Here is a 24,094-nt window from a genome sequence, read left to right as displayed (position 1 = left end):
CAAATCGTGAGCAAATAAAGAGCGAGACACGATGATTTGTTTTACCGAGGTTCGGTTCTTGCAAACCTACTCCCCGTTGAGGTGGTCACAAAGACCGGGTCTCTTTCAACCCTTTCCCTCTCTCAAACGATCACTTAGACCAAGTGAGCTTCTCTTCTCAATCAAACGGAACACAAAGTTCCCGCAAGGACCACCACACAATTGGTGTCTCTTGCCTTGGTTACAATTGAGTTTGATCACAAGAAAGAGTGAGAAAGAAAAGAAGCAATCCAAGCGCAAGAGCTCAAATGAACACAAATGTCGCTCTCTCTAGTCACTATTTGATTTGGAGTGATTCCGGACTTTGGAAAGGATTTTGAACTCTTTGGTTGTGTCTAGAATTGAATGCTATAGCTCTTGTAATGTGTTGAAGGTGGAAAACTTGGATGCAATTGAATGTGGGGTGGTTGGGGTATTTATAGCCCCAACCACCAAAAGTGGCCGTTGGGAGGCTGCTGTCGCATGGCGCACCGGACAGTCCGGTGCGCCACCGGACACTGTCCGGTGCGCTAGCCACGTCAGCCGGCCGTTGGGTTTTGACCGTTGGAGCTCTGACTGGTGGGGCCTCTGGGCTGTCCGGTGGTGCACCGGACAGGTCCTGTAGACTGTCCGGTGCGCCGTCTGGCGCTGCTCTGACTCTGGCGCGCACTGTAGTGCATTGAATGCATTTGCAGTCGACCATTGGCGCGAAGTAGTCGTTGCTCCGCTGGCACACTGGACAGTCCGGTGAATTATAGCGGAGCGCCCTCCCATTTTCCCGAAGGTAGCGAGTCCAGCTTTAGTTTCCCTGGTGCACCGGACAGTCCGGTGCGCCAGACCAGGGTGCCTTTGGGTTGTCTTTTGCTCTCTTTGTTTGAACCCTTTCTTGGTCTTTTTATTGGTTTATTGTGAACCTTTAGCATCTGTAAAACTTATAGACTAGAGCAAACTAGTTAGTCCAATTATTTGTGTTGGGCAATTCAACCACCAAAATCAATTTAGGAACAGGTGTAAGCCTGTTTCCCTTTCAGCTCGCCCTGCCTCTGTCCCGACGCCCCCGAGCGCCGCCAGCGTGCCCAGGTCTTCCCTGCTCCCATGGATGCCGAGTTCCCCCCCTCTCTTCCTGGGTACGGGCCGCGTCTCCTGGCAGATCTGTCGCCGTCCCTCCTGCCGCTGCTGCTGTGCTTAGGCTGCCGTGGGGGGCAGGGCCCATCGCCACCGGAGGGTCCATCACCGCGATGGGGACCGCATCGGTCCTTGCGGCTGTGGCAGATGCCCCTCCTGCGGGGGTTGCTGGTCCGGAGGAGCCTCCCCTACCAATCCCCCCATCGCCTGTCGTCGATCCGCCGCCTCCCCCTCCACCGGTCGCCCACCAGGGATACACCGTCGCCGCCCTGTCTGTTGCCCGTGCGGAGCACCCGACGCGATAGGCCCATTTGCGGGAAACAGCTCTCGTGTGGGACCGTCGGCACCAGACCCCACACCATCCCCACAGTGCTGTGGCATGACCCGGCTGACCCGCTCGTGGCTCAGCTCCACCTTCATGCTGGGAGTGTCCAGAACATTCGCCTCATGGTTCCTGTCGTCCTGGAGCCAGAGTCGTCGTCCTACGCACGCTGGCGGGACTTACTCCTCCTCACCCTTCGTCGCTACGCTCTGGATGACCACGTTCTCTACGACCCCGCCGGTGTGGCGCCGTCCGTCGTGTGGGTGCGCCTCGACAGCATCATGCTCACCTGGATCGTGGGGACGATCTCCGTTGACCTCCACAGCCTCCTCCAGAACCTCCCTCACGCTCGGGCTGTTTGGCTTGCCATCGAGGGCCAGTTTCTGGGTAACACTGAGGCCCGAGCTCTCCGTCTTGACGCAGCCTTCCGCACCTTCGTCCAGGGGGACCTCAGCGTCAGTGAGTACTGCCGCAAGATGAAGACCATGGCGGACTCACTTGGCGATCTGGGCTGCCCCGTGGAGGACCGCAACCTAGTCCTCAACGTCCTCCGTGGCCTCAGTGATCGCTACACCCACCTCCGGTCGTTGATCATGCGCCAGCGCCCCTTCCCTACCTTCCTCCAGGTCCGTGACGACCTCGCCCTGGAGGAGATCACTCTGGGTGCTCAGGCTACCTTGATCTCCGGCCCGGGGTCCTCATCCTCCTCGATAGCTCTAGCGGCTCTCACCCCGACCCGTCCTCCAACTCCGTCAGGCCATCGTTCCCCCGAGCCGAACATGGGTGGCGGGGGTCGTGGTGGCGGAGGTGGGGGCGGTGGTGGTCGTCGCCGCCGTGGTGGCGGTGGTGGCGGTGGTGGTGGTGGTGGTGCTGGTCCCGGCGGTGGTGCCTGTGGCAGCGCTCCGGCACCGGGACCCCAGCAGGGTGCGCCTTGGCCCACTTTCCACCATCTGTGGTCAGGGCGCATCTCCATGTGGCCGTTCCAGGGGCCTGGTTCTGAGGCTCGTCCCCCGGTGGCCATGTTCGCTGGTGCACAACCGGGGTTCACCTCGTCGCCGGGGTTCACTGCCGCCTCTCCGTCGCCCTGGACTCCGTCGCCTGCCGCTTCATCGTGGCCCACGCTGCCGGCTACTCCACCGTCTGGGCTGGTTGGTTGGGACGCGACCGCCCTGGTTGCCTTCCAGACTCCCACTCTGACTCCACCGCTGGGTCCCGAGTGGATCGCAGACACCGGTGCTACCTATCACACCACTCCGGACCCTGGTATACTCACCTTTGTGCGCCCTCCTCCTTCCTCTCTCTCCCTTCATTCATCATGGTGGCGAATGGCTCGTGTCTCCCTGTCACATCTGTGGGTGCCGCCGGCCCTCCCGGCTCTTTTCGCATGCCCGATGTTCTTGTCGCTCCTTCTTTGGTCCACAATCTACTTTCTATTCGTCGGTTTACTACTGATAATTCTTGTTTTGTTGAGTTTGACTCTTCTGGTCTTACTGTGAAGGACTCGGCAACTCGGCGCCCCCTCCTCCGATGTGACAGCCCCGACCCCCTCTACACCATTCGGCTTCTGCACGCCACATCTTCTTCGTCTTCGCCACCTGACACAACTGTTGTTTTTGCTGCCACCACGTCATCTACCACCTGGCATCGTCGCCTTGGTCACCCCGGACGCGATGCCTTGATGCAGCTTACTCGTAGTGCCACTATCCCATGTACTCGATCCCCTGAGGAGCATTTATGTCATGCGTGCCAGTTAGTGAGAGCACCTAGAGGGGGGTGAATAGGTTATCCTGAAAAACTTAAAACTTAAGCCACAAAACTTGGTTAAGTGTTAGCACAATAATCGCCAAGTGGCTAGAGAGGAGTCTCAACAAAATACAATAACCACAAAGATATCAATCACAGAGATGGCACGGTGGTTATCCCGTGGTTCGGCCAAGACCAACGCTTGCCTATTCCACGTTGTGGCGTCCCAACGGACGAGGGTTGCAATCAACCCCTCTCAAGCGGTCCAAAGACCCACTTGAATACCACGGTGTTTTTCTTTGCTTTTCTTAATCCCGTTTGCGAGGAATCTCCACAACTTGGAGCCTCTCGCCCTTACACTTGAAGTTCACAAAGAAGCACAGAGCAAGGGAGGGATTAGCAACTCACACAAGACACAAAGATCACAGCAAATACGCACACACAAGACCCAGACTTGAGCTCAAGAGACTAGCACACTAGAACGGAGCTCAAATCACTAGAATGTCGAACAAGTGCGCAAGAATGAAGTGTGAGTGGTCAAGAATGCTTAGGAATGCTTGGTTATCCTCCTCCATGCGCCTAGGGGTCCCTTTTATAGCCCTAAGGCAGCTAGGAGCCGTTGAGAGCATTCTAGGAAGGCTGATCTTGCCTTCTGTCGCCTGGCGCACCGGACAGTCCGGTGCACACCGGACACTGTCCGGTGCCCGATTTCCTTCCTTAAATGGCGAATCCGACCGTTGCAGATTTGGGAGCCGTTGGCGCACCGGACATGTCCGGTGCACACCGGACAGTCCGGTGCCTCCTTCTAGCCGTTGGCTCGGCCACGTGTCCTGCGCAGATCGCGCGGCCGACCGTTGGCCTGGCCGACCGTTGGCTCACCGGACAGTTCGGTGCACACCGGACAGTCCGGTGAATTATAGTCGTACGTCGTCGGTGAATTCCCGAGAGCGGCCAGTTCGCTCGAGCCAGCCTGGCGCACCGGACACTGTCCGGTGCACCACCGGACAGTCCGGTGCCCCTAGACTGAGCAGAGTCTTGGCTGCTCGAGCCAAGACAATTCCAATTCGATTTTTCCTGTTTCTAGCACTTAGACACAATACATTAGTCTCTAAAACAATGTACTAAGTCTGAGAAACATACCTTTATCCTTGATTTGTACTTTGTCCACCATTTTACACTTAGGCACTTGTGTTGGACACTAAATCACCAAAACACTTAGAAATGGCCCAAGGGCACATTTCCCTTTCAATCTCCCCCTTTTTGGTGATTTATGCCAACATAACATAAAGCAAGTAGAACAGGTACAAAATCAATTCAAATAAGAACTCAAATTTGTTTTGAATCAGATTTGACATATACGGATCATCCTTTGCCACCACTTGGTTTGTTTTTGCAAATCAAACTCAAATTCCTATCTTTAAGTCAAACACACATGTTGAAACATAAAGAGAGCTATCTCAAAAGGAATTGATCAAGAATTTCAAAAACTCCCCCTTTTCCCATAATCAACACTTCTCCCCACAAGAGACCAATTTTTGACAAAAAGAGCCCCCCTTTTCCCATAATCAACACTTCTCCCCACAAGAGACCAATTTTTGACAAAAAGAGCCAATAAGAGTATTTTGACAAAACAAAAGCTCTATTATATTATTTTCAAAATTCTCAAGTGGTAGCTGATCCATTTATTGCTTTGGCCTTTATTTTCTCCCCCTTTGGCATCAAGCACCAAAACGGGATCAATTTTGGCCCTATAACCCCATTGCCTCACCAAAATCTTCAAATAAGAGTACAAAGGCAATAAGATCATAGAGATGAACTTGGAATAAGTTACCCTCTCATCGGAGTGCAGTGGAAGTCTTGCATGGTCCAAGTTCACCTTTTTCCCTTTCAATTCTCCTTTGAGACTAAATCAAACAAACTCAAAGCACATGGTTAGTCTCAAAGGGTCCAGTTGTAACACATCTCCCCCTAAATACGTGGATCACTTGCACAAGGACTTGTGAGGTCCGGGGAGTGCTTTTACAACTTGAGCACCATACATAAACAACAAAATGCATACTGAACATGATCAAAGGCATAAACACATGTATGCTACAATTCAATCCAAGTTCCGCGAATCTAATACATTTAGCTCACTACGCAACCTGCAAAAGGTCTGCTCATCTAGAGGCTTGGTAAAGATATCGGCTAGCTGGTTCTCGGAGCTAACATGGAACACTTCGATATCTCCCTTTTGCTGGTGGTCTCTCAAAAAGTGATGCCGGATGTCAATGTGCTTTGTGCGGCTGTGTTCAACAGGATTGTCCGCCATGCGGATAGCACTCTCATTATCACATAGGAGTGGGACTTTGCTCAGATTGTAGCCAAAGTCCCTGAGGGTTTGCCTCATCCAAAGTAGTTGCGCGCAACACTGTCCTGCGGCAACATACTCGACCTCAGCGGTGGATAGAGCAACGGAAGTTTGTTTCTTAGAGTTCCATGACACCAGGGACCTTCCTAAGAATTGGCATGTCCCCGATGTACTCTTCCTATCGACCTTACATCCAGCATAGTCGGAATCTGAATATCCAATCAAGTCAAAGGTAGACCCCTTTGGATACCAGATCCCGAAGCAAGGCGTAGCAACTAAATATCTAAGAATTCGCTTCACCGCCACTAAGTGACACTCCTTAGGATCGGATTGAAATCTAGCACACATGCATACGCTAAGCATAATATCCGGTCTACTAGCACATAAATAAAGTAAAGACCCTATCATTGACCGGTATGCCTTTTGATCAACGAACTTACCTCCTTTGTTGAGATCGGTGTGTCCGTCGGTTCCCATCGGAGTCTTTGCGGGCTTGGCATCCTTCATCCCAAACCGCTTCAGCAAGTCTTGCGTGTACTTCGTTTGAGAGATGAAGGTGCCGTCCTTGAGTTGCTTCACTTGGAACCCAAGGAAGTAGTTCAACTCGCCCATCATCGACATCTCGAATTTCTGCGTCATCACCCTGCTAAACTCATGCTCTTGGGGCTTGCTTAAGTCCATAGAGCGCCTTAGAGAGCTTACACACGTGGTCGGGGTACCGTTCATCCTCGAAGCCTGGGGGTTGCTCCACGTACACCTCCTCCTTGATTGGCCCGTTGAGGAAAGCGCTCTTCACATCCATTTGGAACAACTTGAAAGAATGGTGAGCGACATATGCTAGCAAAATACGAATGGACTCTAGCCTAGCCACAGGAGCAAAAGTCTCCTCAAAGTCCAAACCTGCGACTTGGGCATAACCTTTTGCCACAAGTCGAGCCTTGTTCCTTGTCACCACTCTGTGCTCGTCTTGTTTGTTGCGGAACACCCACTTGGTTCCCACAACATTTTGCTTAGGACGAGGCACCAGCGTCCAAACTTCATTCCTCTTGAAGTTGTTGAGCTCCTCTTGCATGGCCAACACCCAGTCCGGATCTAGCAAGGCCTCCTCTACCCTGAAAGGCTCAATAGAAGAGACAAAGGAGTAATGCTCACAAAAATTAACTAATCGAGATCGAGTAGTTACTCCCTTGCTAATATCACCCAGAATTTGGTCGACGGGATGATCCCTTTGAATCACCGCTCGAACTTGGGTTGGAGGTGCCGGTTGCGCTTCTTCCTCCATCACATGATCATCCTGTGCTCCCCTTGATCACACGCCTCCTTTTGATGAACCTGTTCATCATCTTGAGTTGGGGAATGCACCATAGTTGAGGAAGAAGGTTGATCTCTCTCATTTTGTTCCTGTGGCTGCACATCTCCAATCGCCATGGTGCGTATTGTGGCCGTTGGAGCGTCTTCTTCATCTACATCATCAAGATCAACAACTTGCTCTCTTGGAGAGCCATTAGTCTCATCAAATACAACGTCGCTAGAGACTTCAACCAAACCTGATGATTTGTTGGAGACTCTATACGCCTTTGTATTTGAGTCATAACCTAACAAAAACCCTTCTACAGCTTTGGGAGCAAACTTAGAATTTCTACCCCTTTTCACTAAAATGTAGCATTTGCTCCCAAATACACGAAAGTAAGATACATTGGGTTTGTTGCCGGTTAGTAGCTCATACGAAGTCTTCTTGAGGAGGCGATGAAGGTAGACCCTGTTGATGGCGTGGCAAGCCGTGTTCACTGCTTTCGACCAAAAGCACTCGGGTGTCTTGAATTCTCCTAGCATCGTCCTCGCCATATCAATGAGCGTCCTGTTCTTCCTCTCTACCACACCATTTTGTTGTGGTGTGTAGGGAGCGGAGAACTCGTGCTTGATCCCTTCCTCTTCAAGGAACTCCTCCACTTGAAGGTTCTTGAACTCGGACCCATTGTCGCTCCTTATCTTCTTCACCTTGAGCTCAAACTCATTTTGAGCTCTCCTTAGGAAGCGCTTGAGGGTCCCTTGGGTTTCAGACTTATCCTGCAGAAAGAACACCCAAGTGAAGCGGGAAAAGTCATCAACAATAACTAGACCGTACTTACTTCCTCCTATGCTTAGATAGGCGACGGGTCCGAAGAGGTCCATATGTAGCAGCTCCAGAGGTCTTGAAGTGGTCATCACATTCTTGCTGTGATGAGCTCCTCCCACTTGTTTACCTGCTTGACAAGCTGCACAAGGTCTATCTTTTTCGAATTGCACGTTAGTCAAACCTATCACGTGTTCTCCCTTTAGAAGCTTGTGAAGGTTCTTCATCCCCACATGTGCTAAGCGGCGATGCCACAGCCAGCCCATGCTAGTCTTAGCAATTAAGCATGCATCTAGACCGGCCTCCTCTTTTGCAAAATCAACTAAATAAAGTTTGCCGTCTAATACACCCTTAAAAGCTAGTGAACCATCACTTCTTCTAAAGACGGACGGACACATCTACATTTGTAAATAGACAATTATATCCCATATTGCATAATTGACTAACAGATAGCAAGTTATATCCAAGAGTCTTAACTAAAAACACATTAGAGATAGAGTGCTCATTTGAAATTGCAATCTTGCCTAAGCCTTTCACCTTTCCTTGGTTCCCATCACCAAATATGATTGAATCTTGGGAATCCTTATTCTTGACGTAGGAGGTGAACATCTTCTTCTCCCCCGTCATATGGTTTGTGCATCCGCTGTCGATAATCCAGCTTGAACCTCCGGATGCATAAACCTGCAAGGCAAATTTAGGCTTGGGACTTAGGTACCCAACTCTTGTTGGGTCCTACAAGGTTAGTCACAATTGTCTTAGGGACCCAAATGCAAGTTTTATCACCCTTGCATTTTGCCCCTAATTTCCTAGCAACTATCTTCCTATCCTTTCTACAAATAGCAAAGGAAGCATTTAAAGCATGATAAATTGTAGAGGGTCCATTCATACCTTTCCTAGGAACATGAACAATATTTTTCCTAGGCATATCTCTACCATGCATATAGGAAGAACTAGAAGCAAACATAGCATAAGAATCATAGGCATGTGCATCAAAAGCATTATAAGCATTACAACTCCTATGAGACTTTCTTCTATCATTGTACATAAAAGCATTGTTCTTTTTAGTACTTCTTGCCATAGGAGCCTTCCCTTTCTCCTTGGCGGATATGGGAGCCTTATGGCTTGTTAAGTTCTTGGCTTCCCTCTTGAAGCCAAGTCCATCCTTAATAGAGGGGTGTCTTCCAACCGTGTAGGCATCTCTAGCAAATTTTAGTTTATCAAAATTACTCTTGCTAGTCTTAAGTTGGGCATTAAGACTAGCCACCTCATTACTTAATTTAGAAATTGAGGCTAGGTGTTTGCTACAAGCATCAATATCAAAGTCTTTACACCTATTGCAAGTTTCAACAATTTCTACACAAGATGTTGATTTACTAGCCATTTCTAACTTAGCATTCAAACCATCATTAATGCTCCTTAAGCTAGAAATTGTCTCATGGCAAGAAGATAATTCACAAGAAAGCATTTCATTTCTTTTAACTTCTAAAGCATGAGATTTTTGTGCTTCTACAAATTTGTCATGTTCTTCATACAGCAAATCCTCTTGCTTTTCTAAAAGCCTATTTTTATCATTCAAGGCATCAATTAATTCATTAATTTTATCTACCTTGGTTCTATCTAGGCCCTTAAATAAACATGAATAATCTATTTCATCCTCATCACTAGATTCGTCCTCACTTGAAGAAGCATAAGTAGAGTTTCGAGTACATACCTTCTTCTCCCTTGCCATAAGGCATGTGTGACGCTCGTTGGGGAAGAGGGATGACTTGTTGAAGGCGGTGGCGGCGAGTCCTTCATTGTCGGAGTCGGACGAGGAGCAATCCGAATCCCACTCCTTTCCAAGATGTGCCTCGCCCTTCGCCTTCTTGTAGTTTTTCTTCTTTTCCCACTTTCCACTCTTCTTTTCCTGGTCACTATCATTGTCGGGACAATTAGCTATAAAATGACCAATCTTACCACATTTGAAGCAGGAGCGCTTCCCCTTCATCTTGTTCTTGTTGGGGTGCTCCTTGCGACCTTTTAGCGCCGTCTTGAATCTCTTGATGATGAGGGCCATCTCTTCATCATTAAGTCCGGCCGCCTCAATTTGTGCCACCTTGCTAGGTAGCGCCTCCTTGCTTCTTGTTGCCTTGAGAGCAAGGGGTTGAGGCTCGTTGATTGGACCATTCAATGCATCGTCCACGTATCTTGCCTCCTTGATCATCATTCGCCCGCTCACGAACTTTCCAAGTATCTCCTCGGGCGTCATCTTGGTGTACCTAGGATTCTCACAAATATTGTTCACAAGATGAGGATCAAGGACCGTAAAAGACCTTAGCATTAGGCGGACGATGTCGTGGTCCGTCCATCGCGTGCTTCCATAGCTTCTTATCTTGTTGACAAGGGTCTTGAGTCGATTGTACGTTTGGGTTGGCTCTTCTCCCCTTATCATCGCGAATCTCCCAAGTTCGCCCTCCACCAACTCCATCTTGGTGAGCATTGTGACGTCGTTTCCCTCATGAGAGATCTTGAGGGTGTCCCAAATTTGCTTGGCGTTATCCAAGCCGCTCACTTTGTGGTATTCATCCCTACACAATGAAGCTAGAAGAACAGTAGTAGCTTGTGCATTTTTATGAATTTGCTCATTAATGAACATGGGACTATCCGTACTATCAAAGTGCATTCCACTCTCTACAATCTCCCATATACTAGGATGGAGAGAAAACAAGTGACTACGCATTTTGTGACTCCAAAATCCGTAGTCCTCTCCATCAAAATGAGGAGGTTTACCAAGTGGAATAGATAATAAATGAGCACTTGTACTTTGAGGAATACGAGAGTAATCAAAAGAAAAGTTCGAGTTGACCGTTTTCTTTTTCTCGTAGTCGTCGTCGTCCTTTTGGGAAGAGGAAGATTCGTCGCTGTCGTAGTAGACGATCTCCTTGATGCGCCTTGTCTTCTTCTTCTTCCCGTCTTTGCGCTTGTGGCCCAAGCCCGAGTCGGTAGGCTTGTCATCCTTAGGCTCGTTGAAGATAGACTCCTTCTCGTTGTTGTTGACCACCATCCCCTTTCCCTTAGGATCCATATCTTCGGGCGATTAGTCCCTTCTTGAAGAGAATGGCTCCGATACCAATTGAGAGCACCTAGAGGGGGGGTGAATAGGTGATCCTGAAAAACTTAAAACTTAAGCCACAAAACTTGGTTAATTGTTAGCACAATAATCGCCAAGTGGCTAGAGAGGAGTCTCAACAAAATACAATAACGACAAAGATATCAATCACAGAGATGGCACGGTGGTTATCCCGTGGTTCGGCCAAGACCAACGCTTGCCTATTCCACGTTGTGGCGTCCCAACGGACGAGGGTTGCAATCAACCCCTCTCAAGCGGTCCAAAGACCCACTTGAATACCACGGTGTTTTTCTTTGCTTTTCTTAATCCCGTTTGCGAGGAATCTCCACAACTTGGAGCCTCTCGCCCTTACACTTGAAGTTCACAAAGAAGCACGGAGCAAGGGAGGGATTAGCAACTCACACAAGACACAAAGATCACAGCAAATACGCACACACAAGACCCAGACTTGAGCTCAAGAGACTAGCACACTAGAACGGAGCTCAAATCACTAGAATGTCGAACAAGTGCACAAGAATGAAGTGTGAGTGATCAAGAATGCTTAGGAATGCTTGGTTATCCTCCTCCATGCGCCTAGGGGTCCCTTTTATAGCCCCAAGGCAGCTAGGAGCCGTTGAGAGCATTCTAGGAAGGTTGATATTGCCTTCTGTCGCCTGGCGCACCGGACAGTCCGGTGCACACCGGACACTGTCCGGTGCCCGATTTCCTTCCTTAAATGGTGAATCCGACCGTTGTAGATTTGGGAGCCGTTGGCGCACCGGACATGTCCGGTGCACACCGGACAGTCCGGTGCCTCCTTCTAGCCGTTGGCTTGGCCACGTGTCCTGCGCAGATCGCGCGACCGACCGTTGGCCTGGCCGACCGTTGGCTCACCGGACAGTCCAGTGAATTATAGTCGTACGTCGTCGGTGAATTCCCGAGAGCGGCCAGTTCGCTCGAGCCAGCCTGGCGCACCGGACACTGTTCGGTGCACCACCGGACAGTCCGGTGCCCCTAGACTGAGCAGAGTCTTGGCTGCTCGAGCCAAGACAATTCCAATTCGATTTTTCCTGTTTCCAGCACTTAGACACAATACATTATTCTCTAAAACAATGTACTAAGTCTGAGAAACATACCTTTATCCTTGATTTGTACTTTGTCCACCATTTTACACTTAGGCACTTGTGTTGGACACTAAATCACCAAAACACTTAGAAATGGCCCAAGGGCACATTTCCCTTTCAGTTAGGCCGCCATGTTCGTCTTCCATTTTACTCCTCTTCCTCGCATGCTACTCATGCTTTTGATCTTGTACACTGCGATTTGTGGACTTCTCCCATTACTAGTATGTCGGGTTACAAATACTATCTTGTCGTGCTTGATGATTTTTCTCATTATGTGTGGACGTTTCCGTTGCGTGCCAAGTCTGAGACTTTCCCCACCCTCCGTCACTTCTTCGCCTGGGTGTCCACTCAATTCGCCCTCACCATTAAGGTCGTTCAGTGTGACAATGGTCGTGAGTTCGATAACTCCGCCTCCCGTGACTTCTTTCTCTCCCACGGGATGCAGTTGCGGATGTCTTGCCCGTATACCTCCTCCCAGAACGGCAAGGCTGAGCACATGATCTGCACGACCAACGACACCATTCACACTCTTCTTCTCCAGGCGCACCTCCCAGCACGTTTCTAGGCCGAGGCCCTCCACACCTCTACCTACCTCCTCAACCGTCTCCCTTCTACTGCGTGCCCGGCCCCCACTCCTCACCAGGCACTCTTCGGTTCCCCTCCGCGCTATGACCACCTCCGTGTCTTCGGGTGTGCTTGCTACCCGAACACCACTGCCACTGCTCCTCACAAGCTTGCACCCTGTTCCACCCTCTGTGTGTTTCTCGGGTACTCCCCGGACCACAAGGGGTACCGCTGCCTTGACCTCTCCTCTCGCCGGATCCTCATCTCTCACTATGTGGTGTTTGATGAGTCCGCATTTCCCTACTCCTCCACACCGCCCTCCTCCGACCCTGACCTTGACCTCTTCACTCTCTTTCCGCCTGACGTGGTGGTCGAGCCACCTATTCTTCCTCTCTCTGCAGGTCCTCGCTCACCGCCTGTCGGTCCTACTCCCGGCCTGGTGCCTTGCTCGGGTCCGGTGGTGTCGCCTACGGTGGTGTCACCTCTCCGCGGCGCCCCATCCCCGATCGCCCCCGGGCCGAGCGGGGGTGGTGGGACTGCACCGCCTACGGGGCTGTCGGTACCAACCTCTCCGGCTCGCTTCGCCCAGCTGGTGCGGGTCTACCAGCGCCGACAGCCGCCACCGGGGTTCGCCCCTCCACCGCCGTCGTCACCGTCACCGTCGGTGCCCAGTCCCCCGCCAGGGACACCTACACCTCCGCCGCCGCCACCTGCGGCACGTGTCGAGACGCCGGTGTACCACCCACCGCTCCTTCACCGCGACCCGCGGCACGTCCACCCGATGGTGACGCGGCACGCGGCTGGTACCCTGCGGCCCCGAGTCCTGGCAGCCACGACCAGAGACTCGCAGATTTCTCCGGTACCCTCCTCCGTCCGCACCGCCCTACTGGACCCCTGAAAGGGAATTAGGCTTACACCTAGTTCCTAAATAATTTTGGTGGTTGAATTGCCCATCACAAATAATTGGACTAACTAGTTTTGCTCTAGTGTACAAGTTATACAGTTGCGAAAGGTTCACACTTAGCCAATAAAAAGACCAAGTATTGGGTTCAACAAAAGAGCAAAGGGGTAACCGAAGGCACCTCTGGTCTGGCGCACCGGACTGTCCGGTGTGCCACCGGACAGTGTCCGGTGCACCACCGGACATGTCCGGTGCACCAGAGGACTCCAACTCAAACTCATCACCTTCGGGAATTTCCAGAGGCGACTCCGCTATAATTCACCGGACTGTCCGGTGTACACCGGACAGTGTCCGGTGCTCCAAGGAAGAGCGGCCTCAGGAACTCGCCAGCTTCGGGAAACTGCAACGGCTGCTCCGCTATAATTCACCGGACATGTCCGGTGTACACCGGACTGTCTGGTGTAACTGCGGGGCAACGGCTACTCGGCGCCAACGGTCACCTGCAGGCGCATTAAATGCGCGCGCTGCGCGCGCAGAGGTCAGGCATGCCCATGCTGGCGCACCGGACACTCAACAGTACATGTCCGGTGCGCCACCGGACATCAAGGCGGGCCCAGAAGACAGAACTCCAATGGTCGAACCCAACGGCTTTTGGTGACGTGGCCGTCGCACCGGACATGTCCGGTGTGCACCGGACTGTCCGGTGCGCCATCGACAGACAGCCTACACCAACGGTCAAGTTTGGTGGTTGGGGCTATAAATACCCCAACCACCCCCACATTCAAGTCATCCAAGTTTTCCAGCTTCCAACCACTATACAAGAGCTAGCATTCATTACAAAGCACACCAAAAGAGATCAAATCCTCTCCCAACTCCACACAAAACATCAGTGACTAGAGAGAGTGATTTGCAGTGTTCATTTGAGCTCTTGCGCTTGGATCACTTCTTTTCTTTGGCATTCTTTCTTGTGATCAAACACTCACTTGTAATTGAGGCAAGAGACACCAATTGTGTGGTGGTCCTTGCAGGAAGTTTGATTCCCAAGTGATTTGAGAAGAGAAGCTCACTCGGTCCGTGGGACCGTTTGAGAGAGGGAAGGGTTGAAAGAGACCCGACCTTTGTGGCCTCCTCAACGGGGAGTAGGTTTGAAAGAACCGAACCTCGGTAAACCAAATCCGCGTGTCTCACTTCATTATTCGCTTGCGATTTGTTTTGCACCCTCTCTCGTGGACTCTATTATATTTCTAACGCTAACCCGACTTGTAGTTGTGATTATTTTTGAGAATTTCAGTTTCGCCCTATTCACCCCCCCCCCCTCTAGGCAACTCTCAACCCCCACTGGCGTCGGGCGATGGAGGAGGAGTACGCGGCGCTCGTCGCCAACCAGACATGGGATCTGGTGCCCCGTCCGCCCAGCACTAACGTCGTCACCGGCAAGTGGATCTGGACGCACAAGCAGCTGGCCGATGGTACCCTAGAGCGGTACAAGGCTCGCTGGGTCCTTCGGGGCTTCACTCAGCGCCCCGGAGTCGACTACGATGAGACCTTCAGCCCGACTGTGAAGTCGGCCACTGTTCGCACGGTGCTCTCGCTGGCCCTTGCTCGCTCCTGGCCAGTTCACCAGCTCGACGTCAAGAACGCCTTCCTGCACAGCGCCCTCACCGAGACCGTTTACTGCTGTCAGCCGACGGGATTCGTGGACACCTCTCGCCCTGACATGGTCTACCGGCTCAACAGGTCCCTCTACGACCTCAAGCAGGCCCCTTAGGCGTGGCACTCCAGACTGGCTACATACCTCGTGACACAGGGCTTCGTGGAGGCCAAGTCTGACACGTCTCTATTTGTCCACCATCATGGAGCAGAGACTGCCTACTTGCTCCTCTACGTGGATGACATTGTCCTTACCGCCTCCAGTCAGTCACTTCTTCGCCGCCTCGTCGACGCGCTCCAACGGGAGTTTCCGGTCAAGGATCTGGGCAAGCTTCACCATTTTTTGGGGGTCACTGCTGAGCCTCGGCCGTCAGGACTCCTACTTCACCAGCGACAGTACGCTCTTGACATTCTGGAGTGGGCCAGATGATTGACTGCAAGCCCTGCTCTACCCCAGTCGACACGCAGGCGAAGCTCTCTGAGGACACGGTTGACCCAGTCGAGGACCCTACCGGGTACAGGAGCCTTGCCGGTGCACTTCAGTACCTCACCTTCACTAGGCCGGACATCTCCTACGCCGTGCAGCAGGTCTGTCTCCATATGCACGACCCCCGAGAGCCCCACCTCGCGGCTCTCAAACGACTCCTCCGCTACCTCCGGGGCACCGTCGACTACGAGCTGCTTCTCCACCGGTCTACCTCCTCCGAGCTGGTCGTCTACACCGACGCTGACTGGGTCGGGTGCCCGGACACTCGGCGCTCCACCTCCGGCTTCGCCGTCTTCTGCTCTGTGCCGGCCGGATGTCCTGGTCGTCGAAGCGCCAGCCGGTCGACTCCCGCTCGAGTGCCGAGGCGGAGTACCGTGCTGTGGCCAACGGCGTGGCGGAGGTTGCGTGGCTCCGGCAGCTCCTTGCCGAGCTCCACAGTCCCCTCTCCAGGAGCACGTTGGTCTACTGCGACAACGTCAGCGCCGTCTACCTCTCTACCAACCCGGTGCAGCACCAGCGGACTAAGCATGTAGAGATCGATCTACACTTCGTCCGCGATTATGTCGCCGCCGGTGCTGTTCGGGTCCTCCACGTCCCGACCACCTCCCAGTTTGGTGATGTCTTCACCAAGGGTCTTCCGTCCTCGACCTTCACCGAGTTTCGCTCCAGCCTCAACATTAGTAGTGACTAGTTGCGGCTGTGGGGATCCTATGGTGTGATGTACGGTGTGGTGTACGTCTTCCTTTTGAGTCCAGTCTGTGAACTCCGCTGCGACAGATGTTCAGACTGCGGGGGATGTTAGAGTATATGCCATGTGTCTAGACCCATGTACATCACTATATAGGTATCCATTAGGTTTAGCCTTATAAATCAATCAGTTACCTAAGACAGTGCCTGTTCCTTCTCCCTCCAACAAGAAGATGCATCATGGTGAGTTTTTGGCAGTGAGGCCAACCCCAACCAACCGGGTGCGACGAGGCGGCCCGGTCAATGGTGCTGGTGCAGGTCATCAGAAAACGCGGCTGGCGAGCGGCACCCCCCCCCCCGCGTGATGTCGCCAAGAACGCACCAAGCGCCCTAGAAAAAATTAACAGCCAGGCCTCACAGGTTACTGCCGCATTAGCGTTTGGTCGCGCTGTGGAATCGCCGGGTCCGGTCCACCTGATGCATGACCTCGCCTAGTCGCCTTGGACGACGACCACAGTAAGGCGCGTATAAGTTCGCGCGTTTTTTTTTCAAATACACGGAGCAAACTCACCATGACAAGTTCTAATTAAGCTCATGTGTTTAAATGTACTAGAGCTAAACTATTAAAATTAGTTGAAAACATCCAAACAGTTCAACTATTATCTGTTTTTTAGCAAATTAGCTAACAGTTATCTAGCTAATTCCACTATAAATATCTTAGACAACTAACTATTTGCTTCAGGGCGGATCTGGGCTCCGGGCCACCTGGGCTATGGCCCGAGGCGCAGCCCAAAAGCTTTCTTATATATATATATATATATATATATATATATATATATATATTCAGCCAAAAAATCTAGCCTAAAATACATTTTAGACTAAAAAATATATTACAAAAGACTTTCTGCTTACATCGATTGAGTCTAGCGCTGACAGCCTCCCTCGGTCGCTCACGAGAACACAGACTCTTTCAATTATTTCACAAACCTATGCAGTTGCGCTTCCTATGTTGACAACGGCGCGACCGCCTCCCTCCAGTCCTCTATCGCTCTCCACACCATCAGGCTCCACGGACCCGGCAAGGGCACAAGACAGCAACCTCCGAGGCGGTCGGGCGGGCTCTGACTCGGGCATCAACCACCGCCAGTCTGGCCTCCGCCTCTGCCACCCGCCTCCAGCCTCCTTGTGACCCTGTCAGTGCCGCGCGCGCGGCCTGTACTGGCACCACGCCATCACCCAAATCCGCCCCTATCATTACGTCTTCTCCCAAGCTATACAACTTATTCAACCTGATTTCCTTTCTTTTCTTATGCATAGGCGAAGGTGGAGCGCTTCCCTAGCCAATGGGCAGCGACCACCTGAGCGGCGAGCGTTGTGTCCTGAGTGCTGACTGTATGCTGCCATGTGTTCGTGATTCTCCTCTATTGTGAGTAATTGTTCCCGAATGTCTAATTCACTTTCCCTACTTGTCATAGTTTCACTGGATTGTTTTAAATGTCCGTTATTAAATATTTATCGCCCGCTAGTTTATTTTTGAACTAAAACGCGAAAAAAACAAAAAAGACAGAGTAATACATATCATTACATTTGTAGAGTGGCCCAGTGCGTTAATTCTACGAAGCTCCTCCACTGATTTGCTCTATTACATTCAAACACTCTTTAACATGAGTGGGTTTTTGATGGATGAAAAATGGAAGAGCCAGATTTTTTTCGATGAAAAATGGAAGGCATGTTTAGATGGCCAATTGGCACTAACACAATGTGTCGGCCTAGTCACGACACGAAAAAGCACGACACAGACATGATCCGGTCCTGTCACGACACTACTATAGTGCCATGCCTCGGCTGCCATGTCGACCTATAATGTTGGCACCGACACGACACAATTATATATTTTTATTTTAAAATTACTAGTCTATATATATTTAGAATATAAATTTGTCATATGACACAAGCAAATTGCAGCCACATTGACCCGTGTGTGCTTTGACCCTTCTTCTAGTTATTATAAATTACCACTTTAGGGCTCCTTTGGATGCTGCATTCCCCACAGGGATCCCGGCCCAAACCGCGGGGGAGATGAGACCCGTGCCTTTTTTTCACTATTTATCCCGGGCTGCCTTTTGGATGATGTGTGGGCCAAAAATGTCCCGGGCCTTTTCACTCTATCCACGTTGATCCACGGGGATGAAAAAAAACGTCTCCAGGCTCGTGTTTCTCGTTCCCTTCTCTAGCTCGACCTCCGTGTTTCGTGTTTCTCCTCCACAAGTCCGTGTTTCGCCATGGCGGCTAGGGTTTACGCTACCAGCGCCAGCCATCACCGCACACTCCTCCATCGCTAGGAAACACGCCCACGCCGCTCGCCGCTCCTCTCCACTCGTCGCGATCTGTAGCAAGTCGAGAGCGTAGCAGAATTTTCAGCCCCTCTCCACTCGACGCAATCTACAGCAAATCCGAAGCGTAGCAGAAGTTTCAGATCCTCTCCGTTCGACACAGTCTGCGGCAAATCTGTGGCATAGGAGAAGTTTTAGGTACATCAACTTCTTCGTTCTCGCGGATGTTCTAGTACATTCTTTAGCAGAAGTTTCAGCCGACAACGCCTAATTAGCATGGGCCAAGCAGACCTTAATGCAGCCGCCGCTCTTCAGGCCTAGCCAGAGTCTATGCGTCTAAAGTGCTTCATCTTTATATCTATCTACAAATGTCAGCTCCTCTTGGTATTTCAAACGTTATTGGTGAAACGAATAGTAGGAGCACTAGCAAGTTTTAAATGAAAGGAAGGAGCAAGTTTTATGTCTGCAAAATGTACCTTTATCATGCCAAACAAATTAATAGTTGGATACCTCCTATTCTGATCGTACTTGAGGACAACCCCATGCAATGAAATGTTTTAGACATTTCAAAACATCATCTGATATATTTATCTGGGTCTATACTTTTTGTCGTAAAAATTCTTTTGTGTTGTTCGACCACGACTGATAATATGTTATTGTAAACTCACTTCTCAATTAATATGCAGTGATCAGCAGACGACAGTGCTCCCTGACGCTGGGATTTCGCTCAGAACAGAAGCTGCCACGGTAACTCACTTCTCAATATGGTAATTAATTCATCAGTTTATCTGTTTACCTGTTTATCTGTTTATCACTTACTATTTTTAATACTATAACTAAGTTATGTACTATTTGCAACTCTTAGATAATGGGATCTAGTGACAAGATTATGGAATATCGAAAGGAAAAAATTAGGAAATTCATGCAATTACAACAAAAAGAAGACGATGAATTGTTTTTTGTAATAGTTCCTGCCATACTTCAGTGCCTTAATGATGAGAAAAGGCCAGTTCATACTTCTGAATATACTGGTGCTAAAAAGATGAAGGAAATTCTAGAGGGGCATGAGAGTTGGTGTAAGTCAGAGTTTCGTATGGAGCCCGAGATTTTAAGGCAACATGCAACTATCTTAGGCAACATGCAACATGAGAGTTGGTGTTTACAAGCTGATGGCTGCAGATGGTGCTTCATTTTTGGCTTCTTTGTATCTGGTTTTGAGACATTGTAGTGAAGGTTGACATGAGAAACTCTTGTATGAACTTTGGAATGGTTATCTTTGGACTGCCTTGTGACAATTTACCTTTTTATGTACTTCGGATTTATATGGAATATTTTCGTTTGATGCATGTACTTCGGATTTGTATGAATATTTTTATCCTTGCTAATAATTTTATGTATTGCCGCAACAATTTATATTTCTATGTTTTCTGAATTTTCTATTTTTTATTGGTCGGGATTTTAATCCCTATCCCTCCCAAATAGATATTGGGTAAAATTACCTCTAGAGGGTTCTAATCACCTAGTGGGGCAGGGATGTCTGGTGTAGGGTGGAAATTCCCTTCGGGGTGTAAATACATGTGTATTTTCTTTCCAAGTATCCAAAGGAGCCCTTATAGATGGTTATATGTTTTTTTGGGAGATCGTTATATGTTGATCGGTAGAAATCTAGAAGAAGACAACAAACAAATTAGTACATCCAGAAAACGCACCCATTCCTTTCACAAAAGTACAAAACGCGCACTCACCTCACAAGCGTGGTCGTTTCGTTTCGGCCCCGGTCCGGCACACAAGCAACCATAAACAACGCCCGTGCGGTGGCACCCAGGCACCCAGCCACCCAGCGACCCGCCCCGCTCGGTGTTAAGAGCGCGCGCGCCCCCGCGCGAACAACACAACACAACACACCCGCGCACAGAGCGAGTACATAAGCCTTGGCGAGGTTGGTGCCGGTAGCTCAACCCTCCTCACCTCACTCACCCTCCTCTCCTCGGCGAGGCTGGAGACGTTGGCGATGTCGCAGGGCGGCAAGGACAGTGGCGGCCGCCGTAGGCATCGGTACCGCATCGAGACCAGGGCGCTGTCCTACGTGCTCCCGCCGCGCGCGCGCATCCCGTTCCCGTGGGCCGCCGCCCGGGGGAAGGAGGAGAGGCTACTGCTGCGCGGCGTCACCTGCGAGGCGCCGCCGGGGGAGCTGGTGGCGATCGTGGGGCCGAGCGGGGCGGGCAAGACCACGCTACTGTCGAGTTATTTATGATTATGATCATCTCGTCGCGCGGCTTCGCCTCTTTAGTATCCCGCAGCTTGTCATCGCCAGATTGGTATTGCCGCCGTACACCACTCGCCAGATTGGGTTCGTTTTCATCTAATAAGCTTCTAACAGCGCGCATAGCTTTTAAACTTCATAGGCTGACTAATTTGCCCTTCTCTTTTCCCAGTCCGTCTATAGCGCCGGATCTAGGAAACAAGAACGACGGGAAATAAACTGATGAGCAATATGTACAAGAGAAAAGAGGATCCTAGTTATCATTAACTTCATCCCCAACCCACGTTAGCACGCCGCCCAGCCGCCCTCCTAGAGCAGCCCGCGCACGGTGCTGGCCAGCGTGGGCCGCGCCGCCGCGTCGGCCTCCATCACCTGCAGTCGTGTCTTCACGGTGTCCAGCGGCATGGTCACCAGTGCCGCGGTGCCCCCGGCCAGGGCCGTGCTCGCGCCCTGCACGGCCATCAGGCAGGCGCAGCTCTCGGAGCGCTCGGTTCCCACGGGGCCGGCAGCCACCGGATCTCCTCCACCGCTGCGGCCGCCGCCGCCGCGCCGCTCTCCTCCTCCATGTCTACGACACCGAAGCTAGAATGAAAGGGCAGCAATGTCTTTTACCGTTTTACATTCGCTGTTTATCTGGCTTCATCGGTAACGAACCCAATCTGGCTAGTGATGCACGACGGCAATACCAATCTGGTGATGACGAGCTGCGGGATACCAAAGAGGCGAAGCCGCGCGACGAGATGATCATAATCACAAATAACTCGCTACTGTCGGTGCTGGCCGGGTCGGCGGACCCGGCGCGGGTGGCGGCCGGCGAGGTGCTGGTCAACGGGCTGCCCATGGACGCCGCCATGTTCCGCCGCGTGTCCGGGCACGTGCCGCAGGACGACGCGTTGCTCCCGGGGCTCACCGTCGAGGAGTCGCTCGTGTACAGCGCGCGCCTGCGGCTTCGCTCCGGCGGGACGTCGTCCGGCGCCGAGGACCGGGCGCGGGAGCTCATGGCGGAGCTCGGGCTGGGCCACGTCGCGGCGTCCAGGGTCGCCGACGTGTCCGGCGGCGAGCGGAGGCGGGTCTCCATCGGGGTCGAGCTTGTGCACGACCCGGCCGTGCTGCTGCTGGACGAGCCCACGTCGGGCCTCGACTCCGGGTCCGCGCTCCACATTGTCAAGATGCTCAGGGACATGGCCGCCGCGCACGCCAAGACCGTCGTGCTCACCATCCACCAGCCGGGGTTCCGCATCCTCGAGCTCATCGACCGCGTCGTGCTCCTCGCCGACGGCGCCGTCCGCCACCACGGCTCCCTCGACTTCCTCCACTCACGCCTCGTCGCCACTGGCCACGCCCTCCCCGCGCACGTCAACGTCCTCGAGTACGCCATGGAGACCATCGACTCCCTCAAGCCCGACGTCGCCGTAGCCACTGCGGTCACCGCGATCACCGCCGCCTCCTCAGCGAACCGAGACGACGACGTCGCGCCGGTGCTAACAGTACCCTCGTCCGCGCGGCGCGCGGGGTACGCCAACTCGCCGGCGGCGGAGGCGCGCATTCTGGCGGGGCGGTTCGCCAAGACGATGCTGCGGACGCCGCAGCTGTTCGCGGCGCGGATGGCGCAGTCGGTGCTGGCCGGCGCGTTCCTGGGCAGCATCTTCCTGGGCACCACCGACCTGCAGTCCCGCCTCGGCTTCTTCGCCTTCACCCTCACCTACCTGCTCTCCTCCACCACCGAGGCCCTGCCCGTGTTCCTCCAGGAGCGCCGCACCCTGGAGCGGGAGATCTCCCGCGGCGCCTACCGCGTGTCCTCCTACGTCGCCTCCAACGCCGGCGTCTTCCTGCCATTCCTCCTCGCCGCGGCGGTGCTCTACGCGGCGCCCGTGTACTGGCTCGTGGGCCTGGCGCGCGAGCCCGCCGCCTTCGCCTACTTCGTGCTCGTCGTGTGGCTCGTCATGCTCACCGCCAACTCCTTCGTCGCCTGCCTCGGTGCGCTGGTACCGAACTACATCGTGGGGAACTCCGTCGTCGCGGGCCTCATCGGCTGCTTTTTCCTCTTCTCCGGCTACTTCGTGGCCGGCAAGAACATCCCGCGTTACTGGGTGTTCATGCACTACGCCAGCCTGTTCAAGTACCCGTTCGAGGCACTGGTGGTGAACGAATACGGCGGTGCGCGTGGCGCCAGGGAGTGCCTCGCCTCGGCCGGCGGCGCCGGGGGCCTCTGCGTGCTCGATGGCGCGGGGCTGCTGCGGCAGCAGGGGATGCGAGAGGGCATGCGGTGGAGCAACCTGGGCGTCATGCTCGGCTTCGTGGTCGGGTATAGGGTGCTCTGCTTCGTCTTCCTCTCCTTCAGGTGCCACCGCACGTGGAGGTGAGGGCGGGAGCCTATGCCGGTGGCGGCCATTTGGCCATTGGCGTACAAGTAACTGCAAATAGTGTTCGCTCGTTTAAATTTCATCTCATCTTCTTCTTTCTTATCGTGATTTTCTCCACGAGCATCGCTTCGAATTAGGATGGCTACGAATTTATATATATGTTTGGGAGATACTACTGATCGAGATCGAGTTGCTGCATAGTGGTCAGTGGATAATGTTCTTCTTGATGAATAGTGGGGTACTGGGGTTGATGGATAATACTAATGGGAGGATAAATATTTTGATGTTCAGAGCGTTTCTGCTCCTTACGCAGTTCACGGGAAAGTGCCACATTCGTGCTGGATTTGATATTTGGTAACCTTCGCCAATGTGGACAGTTGAGAAACACAGGTTTAAGTCGCCAAATCATATGTCTTGAGGTGGAACCAAAAAAAAAAAAGCGATAAGGTACAAGCAGCGGCTCGGAAACTTGCCTGATTGGCACCTGTTTATCTGTTTAGGTAAGAAAAAAAAACTTAGATTTCATCACGAATTCAACTGTAATTGACAACCCCCACCGCTTTCGAAAAAAGTTCATCTTATTCATTATTGTAGGACCATTAGTTCAACAGCCGACAATGGTCAGGAACATTGAAAAGTTGAGCAATGAAACCGTTTGCTTGAATAATCTGGAAAACTGGAACAAGAGCGTGGTCAGTAGTTCCTAAAAAACTCTATAAATTTATTTTAAAGTGTTAGTAACAAAAATTATGCTCCAACAGTTTCATACCAACTTTCTATATATCTCTATTTAGCTCTCAGACTTGGTGAGTTGTTTCGCACTCCCAATAACATGCTTGCTCATCAATCGCACTGTAAAATTATTTGTTTGCCATCGAGTTTGCACCCGTGCACAAGTGATGAACTTTAAATATTTTAAGTTATGAAAATAATGAATATAGAATCGAGTTATAATTTAAAAAT

General features: G+C 51.7%; 1 protein-coding gene across 2 annotated transcripts; it reads left to right on the top strand.

Annotated features, from left to right (window-relative positions):
- Positions 1-20,412: 20,412 nt before the first annotated feature.
- Positions 20,413-23,418, top strand: LOC100281534 (ABC transporter G family member 10). 2 transcript variants are annotated; one of them, XM_020543396.2, is made up of 2 exons: positions 20,413-20,736; positions 21,531-23,418. In XM_020543396.2, exons 1-2 carry the CDS (start codon positions 20,517-20,519, stop codon positions 23,129-23,131), a joined length of 1,821 nt encoding a protein of 606 aa, XP_020398985.1. In that variant the 5' UTR covers positions 20,413-20,516; the 3' UTR covers positions 23,132-23,418. The 2 variants fall into 2 exon arrangements, with proteins under 2 accessions (XP_020398985.1, XP_008654916.1); XM_008656694.4 differs by having other exon boundaries at positions 20,413-20,855; positions 20,941-23,418.
- Positions 23,419-24,094: the final 676 nt, after the last annotated feature.

The sequence above is a fragment of the Zea mays genome, chromosome 8 (genome assembly GCF_902167145.1).
Source record: "Zea mays cultivar B73 chromosome 8, Zm-B73-REFERENCE-NAM-5.0, whole genome shotgun sequence".
Taxonomy (NCBI): Eukaryota; Viridiplantae; Streptophyta; class Magnoliopsida; order Poales; family Poaceae; genus Zea; species Zea mays.
Note: the sequence above shows the minus strand (reverse complement) of the source record. Positions and strands in the feature narration are given on the sequence as shown.